The sequence below is a fragment of the Balaenoptera ricei genome, chromosome 8 (genome assembly GCF_028023285.1).
Source record: "Balaenoptera ricei isolate mBalRic1 chromosome 8, mBalRic1.hap2, whole genome shotgun sequence".
Lineage (NCBI taxonomy): Eukaryota > Metazoa > Chordata > Mammalia > Artiodactyla > Balaenopteridae > Balaenoptera > Balaenoptera ricei.
Window position 1 is genome coordinate 112,664,176 of NC_082646.1, and position 17,836 is coordinate 112,682,011.

At 58.5% G+C, this 17,836-nt stretch overlaps 1 protein-coding gene and 1 pseudogene across 1 annotated transcript; both read left to right on the forward strand.

The window, feature by feature from the left end:
* Positions 1–1,294: 1,294 nt before the first annotated feature.
* Positions 1,295–6,113, forward strand: LOC132370253 (uncharacterized; annotated as a pseudogene).
* A 4,392-nt stretch (positions 6,114–10,505) lies between these two features.
* Positions 10,506–12,465, forward strand: ASCL2 (achaete-scute family bHLH transcription factor 2). Its single transcript, XM_059929865.1, has 2 exons — positions 10,506–11,447; positions 12,060–12,465. Exon 1 carries the CDS (start codon positions 10,852–10,854, stop codon positions 11,428–11,430), a length of 579 nt encoding a protein of 192 aa, XP_059785848.1. The 5' UTR covers positions 10,506–10,851; the 3' UTR covers positions 11,431–11,447; positions 12,060–12,465.
* Positions 12,466–17,836: the final 5,371 nt, after the last annotated feature.

Consider the following 17,836-nt stretch of genomic DNA (forward strand, 5'->3'; position numbering starts at 1 on the left):
ACGATTCTGGGGGGTCTGGGAGGAGGTTTCCAGGTGAGATTAGCATTGAATCATGGACGCAGTAGAGCAGGTGGCCTCCCCGTGTGGATGGTGAGTCCAGCGAGGCCCGACAGAACACAAGGTGGAGGAAGTAGGAATTCTCTGCTTCCTGCCTGGTTGCTCGAGCTGGACATTGACCTTCTGTCCTTGGCGGTCCAAGGCCTTTGGACTTGGACTGAATCGCACCACCAGCTTTCCTGGGTGGCCCTCTTGCAGACGACAGATGGTGGGACTTCTCAGCCCCCGTAATTGCATGAGCCAAGTTACCAAGACAAATCTCTATCTCTTAGTGGTTCTCTTTCTCCGGAGAACCCCAACTAACACAGATTTTGGTACTGAGCATGGTTCCAGACGGTAAAGAATGTTAAGATTGAATTTTCTGAATTGGTTCCGGGTTTCCGGAATCAGCTTTCTAATTCGATGGGATTTAAAGACGCCAATGACTCTATTTCCGGCCGGAGAGGAAGCACTGACAGCCCACAGCGGGATCTGGCGAGAGAGACGCCCGAAGTACCTGCACCCTCCCCGTAATGCGCTCATACGAAGCCGGGAGCTGCATTACTCTGGATAGGATACTTCTGAACATCCTTGGAAAACTGAAGAATATGATGACATTGGCTGGTGGCTCCTGGTTTTTGCTGGACAAAGTGGTTTAAGAAAAGGGTGAGTTCAGGGTTTTGAACTCCCAGCTCAAGTGCCCCATAAATAACCTAAGAGCACTTCTGTGTGTGGCCCAAGGAAAGCCTTGTCTCCTACCACTGCAAGGTTGAGATTACTGACAACCAAATGCAGAATCTCATCCTGACTCACAACGTAAATTGAACTCCCAGTCTCGCAGGGCGTCTACGGTTAAAGCAGAAGGACTGAAAGACTGTGTGTTGGGGTGAGGGTGTGTGGGAAGACCCTGAAGGAGCGGGGGATACTGAGCCCTTAAATTCTGATGAGCCCCCTTTGCCAGTGGAAGAGGTCTCCCCACTCCTAACGGGTAGGGAGTCTTCCCACCTCCATTTGGATGGGTTAACCGTGCGTTGCTTGGGGAGGCGCTAACAGCACCCCAGAGGCGGTTGCCATGGGAGACACTGCTGCTTCTCGTCAGGACCCACCCTCACCATCCCTTTACTCCTAGACCCATAACTAGACTCAAGTCCCAGCAGGTCCTCAGAGGTGATGTACAAAGTGTGACTCATGACGAGGTGTGCTGCGTTCCAGAAGAACGAGTTGAGTTTCCTAATTTATACAGACAGAAGCCGAGGGAATGGGTGAGATGGAAGCTGAAGGTATGGGATACGGGAGGAAGGAAGATGAAGTTTGCCGGACTGAATTTATTGACATGAGCCCTCTGAACACGGATTCTGGATCTCATGTTGCAGCTCTGCGGGTGAGGGAGGGCTCTCACAGTTGGTTTAGCTGCTTGGCTGAAACGGGGACCTACAGGTGGCCCATAACGGGTGAACTGGAGATGGCCTACCTCCCTTGGTCAAAGGCTCAGGGATATAGGATGTCGGAGTGGATTTGTCATGTAAGATCTGCCCACCCTCCCGGGAGGGTCCAGAAGACCCTCTCACCACGACAGCGGGGAGCACGTCCATGGAGAGCCCCAGCATCCCCTCAGACCGCATCCTCAGACGGCTCCGTTCTCCACTGTCCAGACCTCACAGTGGGACCTGCAGTCACCCAACTAGGAAACCTAAGTGAGTGGGGTCCCTGGATCCCAGGGTGCAGGGGCCAAGTGGGGGCACACACTGCCAAAGGCGAGGTGGGCGTGGTGACCGGCACGGACGGCAGAGCAGAGGCAGAGGTCAGAATAGTCAGACTCATGCTGACCCGTGGCCTTGGCTGGTTGACCCCGGTTTTCCTAGACGTGAACTGGGCAGGAAGCCTGCTGGATTCTCACCGCATCTGGATAAGGGAGAAGTCCTAGGTCCAGTGAACAAACATCTATCCCGAATTGTAAAAACAGAGGGTCGTGGCCACTCAGTCAATCCCCAGACGTGAGCCAGTTTTCAGCCCCAGAACGCTTGAAGGAAGAGGAGGCGGGGTCCCCTTGAGGAAGGACCCAGGACACCCTTGGAAATGGATGCTGTCAGTCTTTCTCCCAGCCTTGCCCAGAGGACCTGCAGACACAGGGCGACTGTGCTCTGGGGAAGGGGAAATAATGAGGCTTTCCAGGGACTCCGGGACACTGGCTCTGAACTGACACCGATTCCAGGAGACCCCAAACTTCCCCGCGGTCCCCCAGACAGATAGGGGCCCCTGGAGGTCAGGGGGTCAGGGCAGCTCCAGCTCAGGTCCATCCACAGCGGTCCCACTAGAAGGCATAACTGGAATAGAAATCCTCGGCAGCTGGCAGAATCCACACATTGGTTCCCTGACCCACGGAGTGAGGGCGATTAATGGTGGGAAAGGCCAAGTGGAAGCCCCTAGAACTGCCTCTACCAAGGAAGATGGTAAAACAACCAGCGTTTCTGATTGGATTGCAGAGATTAGTGCCTCCATCTAGGACTTGAAGGGTGAAGGGGCGGTGATCCCACCACATCCCCATTCTATTTGGCCTGTGCAGAAGACAGGTGGGTCTTGGAGAGTGACAGTGGATTCTCATAAGCTTAATGATGTGGTGACTCCAACTGTAGCTGCTGTACCAGATGTGGTTTCATTGCTTGAACAAATTCACACATCCCCTGGTACCCAGCATGCAACTTTTGATTTGACAGATGCCTTTTTCTCCATCCCTGTCCATGAAGCCCAGCAGAATCAGTTTCCTTTTACCTGGCAAGGCCAGCAGTATACTTCACTGTCCTACCCCAGGCGTAAGTCAGATCTCCAGCCCTGGGTCACAGTTGAATTCACAGCGATCTTGGTCACCTTTCCCTTCCACAAGACACCACACTGGTCCACTTCATTGATGACATTATACCGATTGGACCTACTGAGCAAGAAGCAGCAACTACTCCAGACTTATTGGTATGACATTTGCATGTCAGAGGGGTAGGAAATAAATTCAACAAAAATTCAGGGGCCTTCTATCTCAGTGAAATTTCTAGGGGGTCCAGTAAAGCGGCAAGATATCCCTTCTAAGGTGAAGGATAGATTGTTGCATCTGGCTCCTCCTGCAACCAAAAAATGGGGCCAACACCAATGGGACTTTTTGGATTCTGGAGACAACGTAGTCCTCATTTGGGTGTGTTACTCCAGCCCATTGACTGATTGACCTGGACAGCTGCTCGTTTGGGGTGGGGCCCACACAGGAGAAGGCTCTGCGCTGGGTCCAGGCTGTGCTGCCCTGGGGCCACATGATCCAGCAGATCCAGTGGCGCCTGAAGTGTCAGGGCAGAGAGGGATGCTCTTTGAGTCTTTGGCAGTCCCTAGAGGTGAAGCACAGGGCAAGCCCTTAGGATTTTGGAGCAAGACCCTGCCATCCACCCCGGATAACTACTCTCTTCTTGAGAAACAGCTCCGGGCCTGCTACGAGCCTTAGCAGAAACTGAACACTTAACCATGGGTCACCAAGTTACCATGTGACCTGCCCATCATGAACTGGGTGTTATCTTTATCTGACCCACTGAGCTATAAAGCTGGGCATGTAGAGAAAAAAACACTCCACCATCCAATGCAAGTGGCGTATAGGTGAGCCTGCCCGAGCAGGCCCTGAAGGCACAAGTAGGTTACCTGCAGAAGTGGCCCAAATGCCCACGGCCCCCACCCCTGCTACACTGCCTTCTCTCTCCCAGCCTTAACTTATGGCCTCAGGGGTGTTTCCTAGGATCCACTGACAGAGGAAGAGGTGACTAGGTCTAGTTATAGGTGGTCCTGATTGATATGCAGGCTCCACCCACCAGTGGTGGGACATCCCTCAAGGACACGGTGAAGGGTGATCCAGTGGGCAGAGCTTTGGGCAGCGCACCTGGTCCTGCACTTTGACTGGAAGGAGAAATGGCCAGATGAGTGATTATAACCAGATCCATGGGCTGTGGCCAGTGGTTTGGCTGGGTGGTCAGGGACTTAGAATTAACATGATTAGAAAATTGGTGACAAGGAAATTTGGGGAACAGGTGTGTGGATTGGCAAGAACCCTGAAAATATTCGTGTCCCATGTGAATGCTCACCAAAGGGTGACCTCAGCAGAAGATTTTAATAATAGAGTGGACAGGAGAACCGTCCTGTGGGTCCTGGTCAGCCTCTTTCCCAGCCACTCTGTCATCGCCCAGTGGGCTTATCAGCAAAGCGGCCATGGTGGCAGGGATGGAGGTGGCGCATGGGCCCAGCAACATGGGCTCCACTCACCAAGGCTGAGTAACCCGTCTGCCAGCAGCAGAGACCAACACTGAACCCCCGGTAAGGGACCATCCCCCGGGGTGACCAGCCAGCTACCCGGTGGCTGGTTAATTACACCAGAGTGTAACCGAGCAGGACCTTATGGGTCCTTCCCAGAAGAGACACCCCCCCCCCCCCCACCGTGTCCTTCACCTGCCTCTTCTCTGTAGAGAAACTTTAGCCTCCTAGACCTTCCCCGAGTTCCAAAGACTAGATTTAATCAGAGAAGTGAGAAAATGCAGTTAAGAAAGGAAAACAGTCAGATAAGAAAAAATAATACTACTTTAGCCATTAAACAAAGTCAAGGACCTTTAGTCCCTCCTCAAGGTCTATAGATCATATTCTGAGCCATGTCCTTGAGCTGTTTTGCAGATACTGAAACACCCACCAGGTGGAAGAAGTTAACTCTATGCTGACCACCAGCACGTAGACCCCAGACCAGCTGGAACCAGGAGGCTGGTGATGTTGACTCCTAGTTACCTCACCACAACCAATCAGAAGAGTGTCCACGAGCTGATCACACACCCCACAACCTCCCCTCCCTCACCCTGTCTTTAAAAACCTTTGAAAATCCTTCCCCTGAAAGTTTCCGTGGAGTTTGGGCCTTTTAAGCTCTAGCTCCCTGGACTTCTTGCTTGACGCCTGCAATAAATGCTGCACTTTCTGCACTTTCCTTCACCACAACCTGGTGTCAGTAGATTGGCTTTACTGTGCACAGGCAAGGGGACCCAAGTTTGGTTCAGTGACAGGACAGGACTGCTTCCATCATGGAAGGGGCAGTGTTTTGTTCTTACTGGAATAGTTACTTACTCTGGATATGGATTTGCCTTCTTTGCATGCAATACTTGTGCCAAAACTACCATCCGTGGACTTACAGAATGCCTTATCCACCCTCCTGGCATTCCACACGGCACTGCTTCTGATCAGGGAACCCTCTTCGCAGCAAAGGGAGAGTGGCAGGGGCCCCTGCCTGTGGAATTCGCTGGTCTCACCATGTCCCCATCATCCTGAAGCAGCTGGCTTGAAAGAATGGTGGAACAGCCTTTTGAAGACTCAGTTATGGCACTAGCGAGGTGGCAATACCCTGCAGGGCTGGGGCAGGGTTCTCCAGGAGGTTGTATATGCTCTGAGTCCGTGTCCACTATATGGCACTGTTTCCCAGCCAAGACTCCTGGGTCCAGGAATCGATGGGTGGAAAAGGCAGTGGCACCCCTGACTATTTATTACCCTAGTGACCCACCAGGAGAACTTTTACTTCCTGTTCCTGAGACTTTGTGCTCTTAGAGGTCTTAGTTCCAGAGGGAGGGATGCCTCGACCAGGAAACGCAGCAATGATTCCTCTGAACTGGAAGTTAAGACTCACCGGCCACTTTGGGCTCCTCATGTCTCAGCAGGCAAAGAAGGGACTTACCGTGCTGGCCGGCGTGACTGATCCTGACCACCAGGGGGAAACCGGGCTCCTGCTCCCTCCACACCGGAGGTAAGAAAGGGCACGCGGGACGCAGGAGATCCCTTAGGGCATCTCTTACTGTTACCGTGCCCTGGGATTGAGGCCAAGGGAACATGACGACAGCCCAATCCCGGCAGGACCACTGATGACCCAGACCCTTTAGGGACGAAGGTTTGGGTTGACTACCAGGTACAGAACCACAACCAGCTGAGGTGCTTACTGAAGGGACAGGAATACGCAGGGGGTGGTGGGAGAGGATAGTTATATATGTGAGTTACAACCTCGAGACCAGTTACAGAAATGAGGACTGTAATTGTCGTACTTATTTCCTTCTTTTGCTATAAGTGTTACGGAACCAAACTTGGGTCTGCTCATCCATGCGCAGTAAAGCCAATCTATTGACACCGGGTCGTAGTGAAGGAAAGTGCAGCATTTATTGCAGGCGCCAAGCAAGGGTCCAGGCAGCCAGTGCTTAAAAGGCCCGAACTCCCCAAAGGCTTTCATGGAAAGGTTTTTAAAGACAGGGTGAGGGAGGCGGGTTGTGGGGTGTGTGATCAGCTGGTGGACATTCTTCTGATTGATTGGTTGGTGGTGAGGTAATCAGGAGTCAACGTTATCAACCTTCTGGTTCCAACCGGTCTGGGGTCTTCGTGCTGGTGGTCAGCATGTAGTTAACTTCTTCCACCTGGTGGGGGTTTCAGTATCTGCAAAACAGCTCAAGGATGTGGCTCAGAATATGATCTATAGCCCTGGAGGAGGAACTAAACGTCCTTGACTTTGTTTAATGGCTAAACTATTATTAGTTTGTCTTGCTGGACTGTTTCCTTTCTGCATTTTCTCATTTCTCTGATTAAATTTATTCTTTGACTGAAGTTTTTCTACAGACAAAAGGCAAGCAGAGGACACGGAGGGGGTCTGTTCTGGGAAGCCCCCATAGGGTCCTGCTCGGTTACGTGTGTGTGTATCTTTGTTTCTTTCCTCTCTTCTCCCCTTGCCATGTCACATAAGATATACTGACTTTGCATCACAGCATTTAGTCCTGGGAATTTACACCCTAGCGTTTAAGCTGCAGGACGTCAGCTCTGGGGGGAGGGGGGACTTCACCTCCTCTTCTGAGGAAGGGGTTTGTGCGTTTTTGGTTGTAGGCAGGACAGTTGTGAGGCAGAATTATGACCTCTGTGTTGTCTTTGTTTGGGGATCAGGTATGGTTTAAGGAGGTGGGTACAGGTGCTGAGGTGGCAAGGGGTGGATGTGTGTTGGTCAGTTTTATGTATCAGCTGGACCAGGCCACGGGTGTTCACATTAAATTTTATTTCTGGGTGTGTCGGGGGCAGGTGTTTCTGGATGAGGTTAGCATTAGAACTGGTGGACCCAGTAAAATAGAGGCTCTTCCCAGGGTGGGTGGGCATCACCCAGTTCACTGAGGGCTTGAATAGAACAAAAGATGCAGGAGGGAGGAATCTGCCTTTTCTCTTCCTGCCCACCTGCTTGAGCTGGGACAGCCCACCTCAGCATTTCCGGCCCCTGGATTGGGATTTACACCACCAGCTCCCCAGGTTCTCAGGCCTCCAGGCTTGGACTGGATTCCACCAGCAAATAGGCTTTCTGGGTCTGTAGCTTGCAGGCAGTAGACGTGGGGCTTCCCAGCCTTCACGATCATGTGAGCTGGTTCCTCATAATAAATCTCTTTCTATGTATTCTGTTTGTCTCTCTGGAGAACCCTATCAGCAGTGGGTCTGAAGCTTGATGTCTGGAAACACTTCATTTCCCATGGCTCCTGCCTCTCCACAGCTGGATTCCAGAAGCCTCCGGGCTCCCAAGTGACCTGGGCACACAGGTGGGACTCCCGCGCGAGGGCTGCAGCACAACCTGCGGGCTTGGAGAAGGTGTCGGCCCGGCCCAGCTGCGCTCTCCACCTGCCACCTGTGACCCGACCCAGAGAACGCAATTAGGAAGCCAGTGAGGAAGGCCCTGGAGGGGGCGGAGAGGGGGGAGGTGGGCAGAGGCCCTGGGCTACAGGCAGAGAGAGTGAAGAGCCCAGGCCAAGCCAGCCGGCAGCTGGCGCCCCTCACCTGGGCATGGAGCTCACCCGGCCTCTGCCTGGTCCAGTCCGCCACGGGGGAGGCCCCAGAGGGTCCAGACAACTCCCATCGCTCCAAGAAGGGGACCCAGAGCCTCTCTGAGGAGCACGTTCTGGACCTTGTGTGTCCCCAGGGCACCCCACGCTTCCGGGGCCTGCACCCCAGTCCCATGGAGCCCGAGGTGATTTCAGAGCTGACAAGTGCTCAGCCTTGGTCACCCCTGCAGCAGGGGCTGGCATACCCCTATTGGGCAGCAGGACGCTGGGCTACGGGATCCCTCAGGGTCAGTGGCAGAGCTGGGCCTGGACGCTGCGGGCTCCTCCGTCCCTCGGCCACCTCCTGACCCCCGAATGGCTGGCTCCAGTGCCGCCGCCTCCTGAACTTCTGTGCTGGATGTGAGGTCCCCTTAGCGAAGCAGCGTCATGCACGGCTTGGCATGGGGTGTCCTGTGGACATAGGGAAGGGCACATTTCTGCCTGTGCAGAGCCCTCCGATGGACGCCCGGGTGTGATGAGTGACATGCCGTGTGGAGCACAGGGCAGAGGGGTCAGGGCAGGCTTCCACCTGATGTGGCGTCAAAGCTGAGCAGGAGGCCAGCGGGGCAGCAGAGGGCAGAGGGGCCAGGGCTTAATCCCCGGGGCCAAGGCATGAGCCAACTCGCCTCCGTCACGTCCCTCCTGCTTCGAGGCAGTGGACGGGCGGGAGGAAGCAAAGCCAGAGCCCAGGAGATGGGGCAGGAGGAGAGGCAGCGCCCAAGGCTGTCCAGGGCCTGGAGGCCCAGCGCAAGTCCAGGCAGGGCCCTGTTTGCAGGACTCCGGGATTTTTCCTGGCACCCTTGGCACGGGCAGGGAAGGAAGGACAAGCATCTGGCTGGGGTTTGCCAAATAACTCTCAGGGAAGGAGGGGGTGGGCTCTGACCAGAGAGGATGCAGAGCTGAGCCAGGCCTTCCGCTCTGAAAGGGATAAAGATCGGGCCACCTGGGCTCTGTCAGGGACCCGATTCCTACCTGATTGCTCCACTGGCCAGAGGTGTGACTGTGGACACATTCCATGTCCTTTCTGAGTCAGCTTCCTCCTAAGACAAACAGGGCCCCTTGCTCCTGGCAAGTGCTGGCCTCCAGGTAACTTCCTAAAGCAGGAAAGTCAAGCCGATTTGCCAGAAGAATCCGGCAGGGTAACGGGAGCCGGTGGGCGCCATGAGGTGGGCAGTAAATCCTCGCCCGTGTGCCCTGCGGACTTCTTGGGAGGGGCCCTGGGTCCCCCCACCTGCCCCCAGAACAGTAAGTCGGCTCCGGGAAGCTGGGCCCGCCCGCTCCCACCTCCATTTCCAGAGGTCCTGGCCCAGGAGAGTCAGGTCACTTTTCGGGAAAAACCTGCTGGGTATGGCCTCCTGAGGGCACAGCCACTTGACTGGCCTTCCCAGGCCGCGGGGCAGGACAACACTCTCCCAGTAACGGCGCATTCTGCACACTTCCAAAGTCCCTGCCCCCTCAGACCCCAAAATGTAGCCCCATCGGTCAGGGAGGAAGTCTCTTGACGCCTCACGTCCCCTGGGAGACTCTGGAAAGGCTGCGGCCCCAGCGACCTTCCCCCACTGGCCAATCTCAGTGCGGGGGAGGTGGATGGTGCTGGAGGCATGAGAGTGAGGAAGAAGGGCCACGAAGGCGGGTACACATCGACGGGTGAGCGGCCGGAGGGAACTGGACCAGGAAGGGAGGAAGCTTTGCGGGGAACGTGGAAAGCGGAGGAAGCTGCGGGGGCGGGGGGAGGGCGGAGGGGAGAGGCAGGCCGACAGCCACGCGGGTCTGAAGCGGTCTGTGCAAACCTCCAGGCGCTCCGCTTCAAGGCTCCCCAAGGCCCGGGGCGCACGGCAACCACCCGCAGAGAGTGGGCGTGGGGGGATGTTGGCGAAAAGCGCCCCAGGAACCTGAACCCCCTACCCAAGCGCGCCAGGTCTTCACCACCTCTCAAGCCCCGCCCCGCCCCGCCCGGAGGGCTGCGTTCCCCTCTCGCAGGCCCGGTGGAGTCATAAGGAGGTGGGCGCCCGGCCAGGAACAGGCGCGCGTGGGAGTGCGCGCCCACCCTGGTCGCCGGGAGGGGCCGGGCGGGGCCGCGCAGGCGCCGAGCTTTGTTAGAGACGCTCCCGGGAGCCACGCGCCGGGCATACAGGCTTCCTCCCAGGGGCCGGGCGTGGGGCGGTGCCCGCCGCGATTGGCCAAACGGGCGGCCCGCCACCGGCTGAAACCCCGGCCCCCGCCCCTCGGCCGCAGGGGGCGGGGCGCGGGTGCAGGTTGGTCGGCGCGTGCTGCCCCCCGGGGTCTCACGCGCCCCAGGGATGGGTGCTCTGTGGCCTTAGACCTGCCCTACCCCCAAAGGCGAGCGCGGCAGGGGTCGCACCAGGGACCTGCGGACAGCAGCTTGGGGGTCGGTGCGCACACGGGACCTGCGTACTGCATCTTGGGGGGCGCACTGGACACCTGCTGGAAGCCGGGACCCCCTGGGGACCTGCGGACTGTGCCCGGGGGACGGGGTGCGGTCGCGCTCACGGCTTGGTCTTTGCAGGCTGTGTGCGCCAGGGGTTGGACGAAGCGTGGCGGGAGGGCGAGGCAAGGGAAGGAGGGCGTGAGAAAGGAGGCGGCGGCGGCGCGGAGGAGGGTTATCTATACATTTAAAAACGAGCCGCCTGCGCCGCTCGGGGAAGACCTGGGGAGCGTCCGACAGCACGCGCGAGTCACGAGCGCCCCACGCTCCCCGGTGCGCACTGCCCGCCACCTCTCGGCCTCCCGCGCCTCGTTGTCTCCGGACCCCAGACGACCTGGCACCACGTACCCTGTGTAGTCGTTTGGCAGCACGGTGCCAGATCGTCGTTGAGGCTTGACCGTCGTTCCTCCGCCCTCGGTTCCTCGCCCCATACCTTCCTGCGGCGCGCAGGGACTCGGAGGAGGCGCGGGGCGAGTGGATGCGGGCGCGATGGACAGCGGCGCGCTGCCCCGGCCCGCGCCCCCTGCGCCTGGTGTCTCGGGCTGCTGCGCCGCTCGGCGGCGACCGGAGTCCCCAGAGCTGCTGCGCTGCAGCCGGCGGCGGCGGCGGCCAGGCGCGGTGGAGACCGGGAGTGGAGCGGCGGCCGTGGCGCGGCGCAACGAGCGGGAGCGCAACCGAGTGAAGCTGGTGAACTTAGGATTCCAGGCGCTGCGGCAGCACGTGCCTCAGGGCGGCGCCAGCAAGAAGCTGAGCAAGGTGGAGACGCTGCGCTCGGCGGTGGAGTACATTCGCGCGCTGCAGCGCCTGCTGGCCGAGCACGATGCCGTGCGCGCCGCGCTGGCCCGGGGGCTGCTGGCGCCAGCCGCGCGCCACCCACTGCCCCGCGGGCCACCCGGGGCCGCCGCCGCCTCGCCCTCCTGCGCCTTGTCGTCCCCGGGCCGCGAGCACAGCTCGGAGCCCGGGTCCCCGCGCTCCGCCTACTCGTCGGACGACAGCGCCTGTGAGGGCGCGCTGAGCCCCGCGGAGCGCGAGCTTCTCGATTTCTCCAGCTGGTTAGGGGGCTACTGAGCTCTCGTCCCAGCAAGGTAAGCGCCGAGAGGGGGAAGAGGGAGGGTCGGAGGCAGGGCTGCCGGGCGCGGTGGAACAAACGGCCTCGCAGCTCGCGCCCCCGAGAGCCCGCGGAGCCCAGCGTCAGGCCCGGGCGATGGCCTGGATTTCGCTCACTCTTCATTTCCCCCAAACTTTTTCAAGCCTGTGCAAGACCAGCGTTTGTTTGTCCGGGATTGCAAAACTTCCTCTCGCTGCTCCGCCGCCGAAGTGGAAGCGGGGAGACGGAGGGGGGCGGCCCTCGGGCGGGTGAGGCCCCGAGGGCTTGCGGATCCGGGGCAGATTCGGGCGCTTGGAGGCGGAGTGACTTTGCATTGCAAATTGCGCGCCGGGCCGGGTGGCAGAAATGAGTCGGCGGGGTGCGGATCCCTGACTCACTGCGGATCCGAGCGCTCGCCCCGCCCCGCCCCGCGCCCTGGCTCGGGCCGTACTCTGAAGCCGAGGCACGCACGGACCCGAGCTCCAAAATCCACCGAGCAAACGAAACTGCCGGCTCCGCTTGTGGGAGGTGGGGGCAGGGCCGGGCTGGGCGGGGTCTCCCGGGCCGGATCCCGCACTGACGCGCGTGCCTATTCCCTCTTCCCTACTAGCGGCCGCGAGCGGGCTCACCACTTGGGAGCCAGCGCGTTGGAACGGCTCACGTTTCCGTCCCCGCCATTCCCGCGGGCCAAGCCACCACCGAGCCGGGGATCCCGCCAACTTTCCCCGGCCGTCCAGCCTGACCAAGGGCTAGTGTGGAAGCGGCCCAGCCTGACATCATCCGGGCGGCAGCTTCCTCGGACCCCAGCCACTCTGTCCCCAGAGACCTTCCACTGGAACGGGTCTGCGGCACCAACACTTGGAGGTTTGAAGGGGAGAGGATTTTATGCCGACACAGATAATCTATTTTTTACGCATGAACTTGAACTGCCCAGGGACACTGACAGTGTGAACACTGATTTTTGTGCAAAGAATCCTTAGATTTGGAACACAATAAAGATTGTCTACTCCCGCCCACTCCCTCTTCCTGGAATTTTTGAACCTGGCCGAGATCTGGACATGCTGCAGCCCTTGAGGGGCAGGGTCCCTGGTGGGTGTCCCCTTGCAGCGCTGCCAGCTGGGGAGAGACCTGTGTCAGAAAACCTGTTTTAGGGAGGGTGGATCTTATAAATAAATCGGTGCTGTGTATCCGTGCTGTTGGGGGTGCCCACTGCATACCCCCGAGTCCCCCCATTTCCCAGGTGAGGGCCCGGTATGGGTGGGAGGTTGGCGGCTTAGATCCTGTACCCAGCAGGCCCCACCTCTGTGGTCGCATCTCCTTGGACTCCGCTCCCTCCTCTGTAGGGTGGGCGGGCAGAGAGAAGTGAGGTCTGGGAGTCCAACCTGGTCGCCACTGTGCCAAAGCAATTCACAGGTGCCCTGTGGAGCTGGGAGCTCCTGGCAGGTGGCAGCAGGCTGGCGGGTGGTCCAGGCAGGGCTACTTCACTGTTGGGAAGCTGAGGTCCGCACGCTGCTGACTGGCTCGGGGATCTAGGGCAAGTGCCCAGTGTAGCGCTGGGCCTGAGGGGGTCTGACCCGGGCCATCCTCTGTCTCAGGGTCCAGGCTGCTGGGTTCAGATCTCCGCTGCCTACCACCAGCTGGGTGACCCCGGGCAAGTTGCTCAACCTGCAAATGCGGGTGACCTACAGTTGCGGGAGGACTTAAGGAGAGGCGTCCGGCAGTGTCCAGCATCCCGTACTCGGCCCTCAGCTGCTGCGACTGTGGCTTCCAGGCCACTTGTGCCCTGAAGGCTGCAGAGGCCTAGGCCTCTCTGCCTGCCTATTTGTGGGCGGGGGCTGTGAGGGCCTCCCTTGAGGGGAACAAGGAGGGCCCCCCAGGCTCCCTGAGCCCACAGGGCCCGCAGGTGATTACTCAGCTCTACCTTTGACCAGGGCCTCGGCAGCTTTGAAGTCTCGCTGTGCCCAAAGCTCTCTTTTATTGCAGGGATGGGTGTGAGGCTGACAGGGATCCCCTGTGCTGCTTTAGGATGCTGAAAGCACCCCTTCCTCCGGCAGGGAGTGGTTGGGTCAAAGCCGTTGGAACCCTGGGAGGTGGGGCGCCGGGTGCTGGCAGAGCAGATGGCTCCTGGGTAACCATGGCGACAGGGTTGGTGGGTCTGATGAGGCTCAGCCTTGCGGGGGGGGGGGGGTCAGCAGAGCAGCTGTGGCTGGGGGCTGCAGGGCCGAGTGACCCAGCCGCATGCAAGGGACAGAAGGAGGCATGTGACACGGCCACCCAGCAAGCGCCGCCCCTCAGCCGTCTCCCAGGGATCCACTCCACAGTCAGTGACCTCGCTGAGCCACTGGCTCTGGGCTCTCCTGGGACTCCTTACCTTGACCCCAGGGAAAGGTCTGCAGCCCCCAGGACACAGAGTGGTACCAGGTGGGCAGGGTGGGACCACACCTGGGTGTGGGGGAGGAAAGCATGGGAGGAGCGGGCGGAGGGGAGCTGGGGCCGGCAATGAAGCTCTGCGAAGGATAAGAGCTGCCATTTTTGTGTTCCTGTTTTTTATTATGGAAAATTCCAAACGCATGCAGAAGTTCCAGAACTTTTATTGGACATCTTCTCTGTACCAGGCACCGAGGATGCACCGGTGCCCTCATGGAGCCTACGTTCTAGCAGGGCATACAGGCTCTAACCCACAGCGGCATCGTTGAGTCAGATGTGTGGTCCTGTCGACGATGGACGTGCCGGACCCTGGAGAAGTCTCTGAGAAGCCCCCATCACCAGCACCAAAAACTATCAACACCAGGCCTCTCCCACCCATCCACCCCACCACTCCCACCCCCACGTGGTTCTGAAGCAGATCCCAGGCATCATGTGGTTTCACCTGTAAATTCTCCATGTGTGCCTCCAAGGGAAAACCCAATACCACGTTCCCCCCCAAAATGAACAACAGCTCTTTCATTTCATTGAACACCCAGTGGTGGCACAGCCCTCTGATTGCCTCCGTTTTTCACAGTTGGTTTTACAGAATGAGAATCTGGTGCAGATCCGCGCTGGAATTAAAGACTCTTGTGAGCGTACCTTCCCCAGTCCCCTTACTGAGAAAACGAGGTAATCCATGTTCTGGGTGTTGCTGACGGCACCACCCTAGGTGTTAATATTATTGAGTGTCTGTCCCTGTATTTTCTGTAATTGGAAGGGGGTGGGTCGGAAGCAGATGCGTGATCAGATTCTGGTTTGGTTTTTGGTTCCTGCACTTCAGAGGTGGTGCCGTGTCCCTGACACTGCATCCCATGAGGATGCACGTATGGTGACCGGATCAGAGTGTCTGAGCGGGTTCATTTTTGAGAGAAGAGAGGGCTGTGTTTGATCAGGCAGGATGACAGGTGTGTCACCTGGGCACACTGGCCTGCCTGCTCACTCTAGTTAGAAAGTGCCCCCCCTCCACCACCAGCTGTCATTTACTGGGTGCCATTCGCTGTGCCATTTTACATAATTGGAAAGGGCAGCTCTGAAAGATTAGGTGCCTTAGGTCACAGAGCTTGAAGGTGATGGGACTTGGGATTCCAGCCTGGGTTGGCTTCATTCCTAAGTCCTTGCAGTGGTCCCCTTCCAGGAGGGTGGGGCTGCCTGGGGCTGTCCTGGGGAGGACACCTTAGCAGTTCCGTGTTCTAGATCAGCACATCTGCACGGATCCCCACCGGGCCAGGTGGCCAGCCGGCCGTCGGCTCTGCAGTGCGGTCAGCAGGGCTCTCCTGGGAGCCTGTGGTCCAGCCTTGCCCCCATCTGGAGGTTGGAAGCCAATTGCAGACGAAAGGTGACCAGGGGCTGAGTGGTGGGGTTGGGTCGGGGACCCCTGGGGACCCCATCTGTGGTGCGAGGGGAATGGTGCTTCAGCCTTGGGGTAAAGCTGGGTGGGACCAGGGGGTCTTTACAACAACTCTGAATCAGGCAGGGCTGGGGTGGATGGGCGGTGGGGTAGCACAGTCTGGATGACTAGAGCCCCGGGGTGCCCTCTGCGGGTACTTTGCTACTGGGGGTCCGTACGTCGTCTTGTCTATTCATGACAGCAGGCGCCCCAAGGAGCCCTGCTTTGTAGTCCCGGGAGTGTCTCTGGGGCTGAAACTCACCCACTCAGAGAATGATGTGTCCCCGGTGGCCACCCACATGAGGGCCCTGCTGACACAGGACCGCCCTCTCGGAGGCTGGGGCCCAGCACGGGTCCCTGTGTCCAGGCCCGCCTTATCTGGTCTGCTGGGGTCCCACACCCGCTCATTCTGAAACCTTTATCGGACTCCTTCTCTGTATTCCAGGTGCATCAGCGCCCGAGGGAAGCCCTGCCTTCAAGGAGCTTGTGTTCTGGGGGGACACTGGTACCGTCGGGCCCTTGTTGGACACACCGGTTCGGGGGGGAAACAGCAGGGGTCCTGGGGTGTTGTCCAGGTCACTCAGCATCTCCGAGCCATGTCCCTGAAATAGAGGCTGCAGTGCTGACCTCACAGGGCTGTCGCCTGTCCTGTGTGCTGGAACCAGTGGGACGTGGGTCCCGAGAGGGGCAGTCAAAACCTCAGTGGTTCCTGCCTGTTTCGGGGCAGCCTCACTGCCTCTGGGACGCACCCGTAGCCCCACTGGGAAGATGACGTCTATCTGCTCCTTCTGGCTTTGGTTTTGGTGGCGGGTGGCGGGTAGCGGGTGGCGGGCGGGGTGGGCGGGGCTTGCAGCTCGCCTGTCAGTCTGCCTCTGAAGCCTCCCCGGCACTTGGAAGCAAATGAATCGACTTGGCAGCTCCTCCCCGCCCAGGGCCCGCTTCCGCATCTGCGCAACCACCTGCGGGGCCAGATGACGACGGCCAGGCAGCCTTGCTCAAAATTGGGAAAAGGTGATGTTAAAGGTGCTGAGATAGAAAGCTTTTTTCCTTTTTTCCATGGTCTACGTCTTGACTTGCGGTGTTTTAAACTTGCTATTTAATGCCGTTCTAAGTAAAGAAAAATTAACAGTTTAAGTTATTAGCATGAATTTTTATACTGTGCGATGCCGGTCTTAAACGCAGAGATAAGAGCGTTAACTGCTACGCAGAATCACCGAAATGACGCCATTCGTATTTTGCAGTTTGCACTTGTACGTTATTTTATTTATGTTATTGGGATAGCCGAGACGCCACACAAAACTAGCACCAATTATTTTATTTTATCATTTTATTTTATTTTACTTTATTTCACTTTATTTTATTATTAATTTTTTTCACCACTGTTTTTATTTCCCTCCTTGGTACGCACGTTCTACCTGCACCCGCTCCCTTCAGCTTATGTCTGAGGAAGAGCTGAAAGGAAGGAACTCTGGACTCACCCATCTCCCCTTTTCCTTCTGTGGTTATTTTCCCCGTTAAGTGGTGGCCGGTGCAGGAAGTCACTCGAGGAAGGAGGGACGATGGTTCCCGTGGGCGTGCACGTGGTTCGTCTTTCTGCACTTGAGCAGGTTCCGGTTGGAGTGAGAACATGGCTCTGGGGGCTGTGGGCGCCCCGATTGCTGGGTGGAGGACGCAACACACACGCCTCGGGTTTCCCTGGGCTCCCACGTTGCCGGTCCGCGCGACCGCTGGTTCCTGCGAGGGGGCGGACTCGCAAGGGGTGCGCGTCTCCTCTGCGCACGCGCCTCCCGCGCTGTCGCGTTAACCTTCACTGGCAAACACAAGGCCTGGGTGTCTGCCGAGCTCCAACGGCTGGGAAGGCGGCCGTGGTGCAGCACCCCTCCCAAGCTGGGATTGGGGGGCCACGTGGGGAGGCGGCCAGCACGAAGCGCATCACCAGACCCTGCTCCACGAAAAGGATCCCCGGAACGGGAGCGAGCCCGCCCCGCTCCACCACGGAAGGGACAGGGCATCAGCTGCGGGGTCCGTGCGCTCACCTTGCCTTCCTGCAGAGTCTGGGGGATAGATGGGCATTGAGGGCAGGGGAGGGGCCACGCAGACCCCTCCTCAGTGACACTGACACTGTGTCCTCACCATAAGGCAGGGAGTAGTCCAGTGTGGCCTAGAGGGCTCGGGAGGGGGGCAGGCAGGTGGCTGGCTCCCTGCGGGGCTGGCGTGGCGTAGCCTGAATAAGGTCAGGGGGCTGTGTCTGCTCCCACACCCATCTCCCGGGCCAGCCCTGCCTTCCTTCCCTGCCCTAGTTCCTTCCAGGTCCCTAAATCCCCGTGGGGCGGGACCTTGGGGAGAGGGCCAGCCACTGTGCTGCCAGGAAGCAGGGAGGGTCCCGGGGCTCTGAGGCCACGGACCAGAAGACCAGGAGAGGACCCTTCGTGGAAGGAAGAGGTGGAGCCTCAAATGCACTTTGAGAGGCTGCGGCTCTGCTGGTCGGGGAGGGGCATGGCGGGATTCCAGGCGGGGCTCGGGTCCCCCCACCC

Excerpts from the sequence above, each read along its gene's own strand:
- ASCL2 (XM_059929865.1), top strand. The coding sequence starts at position 10,852 with ATGGACAGCGGCGCGCTGCCCCGGCCCGCGCCCCCTGCGCCTGGTGTC.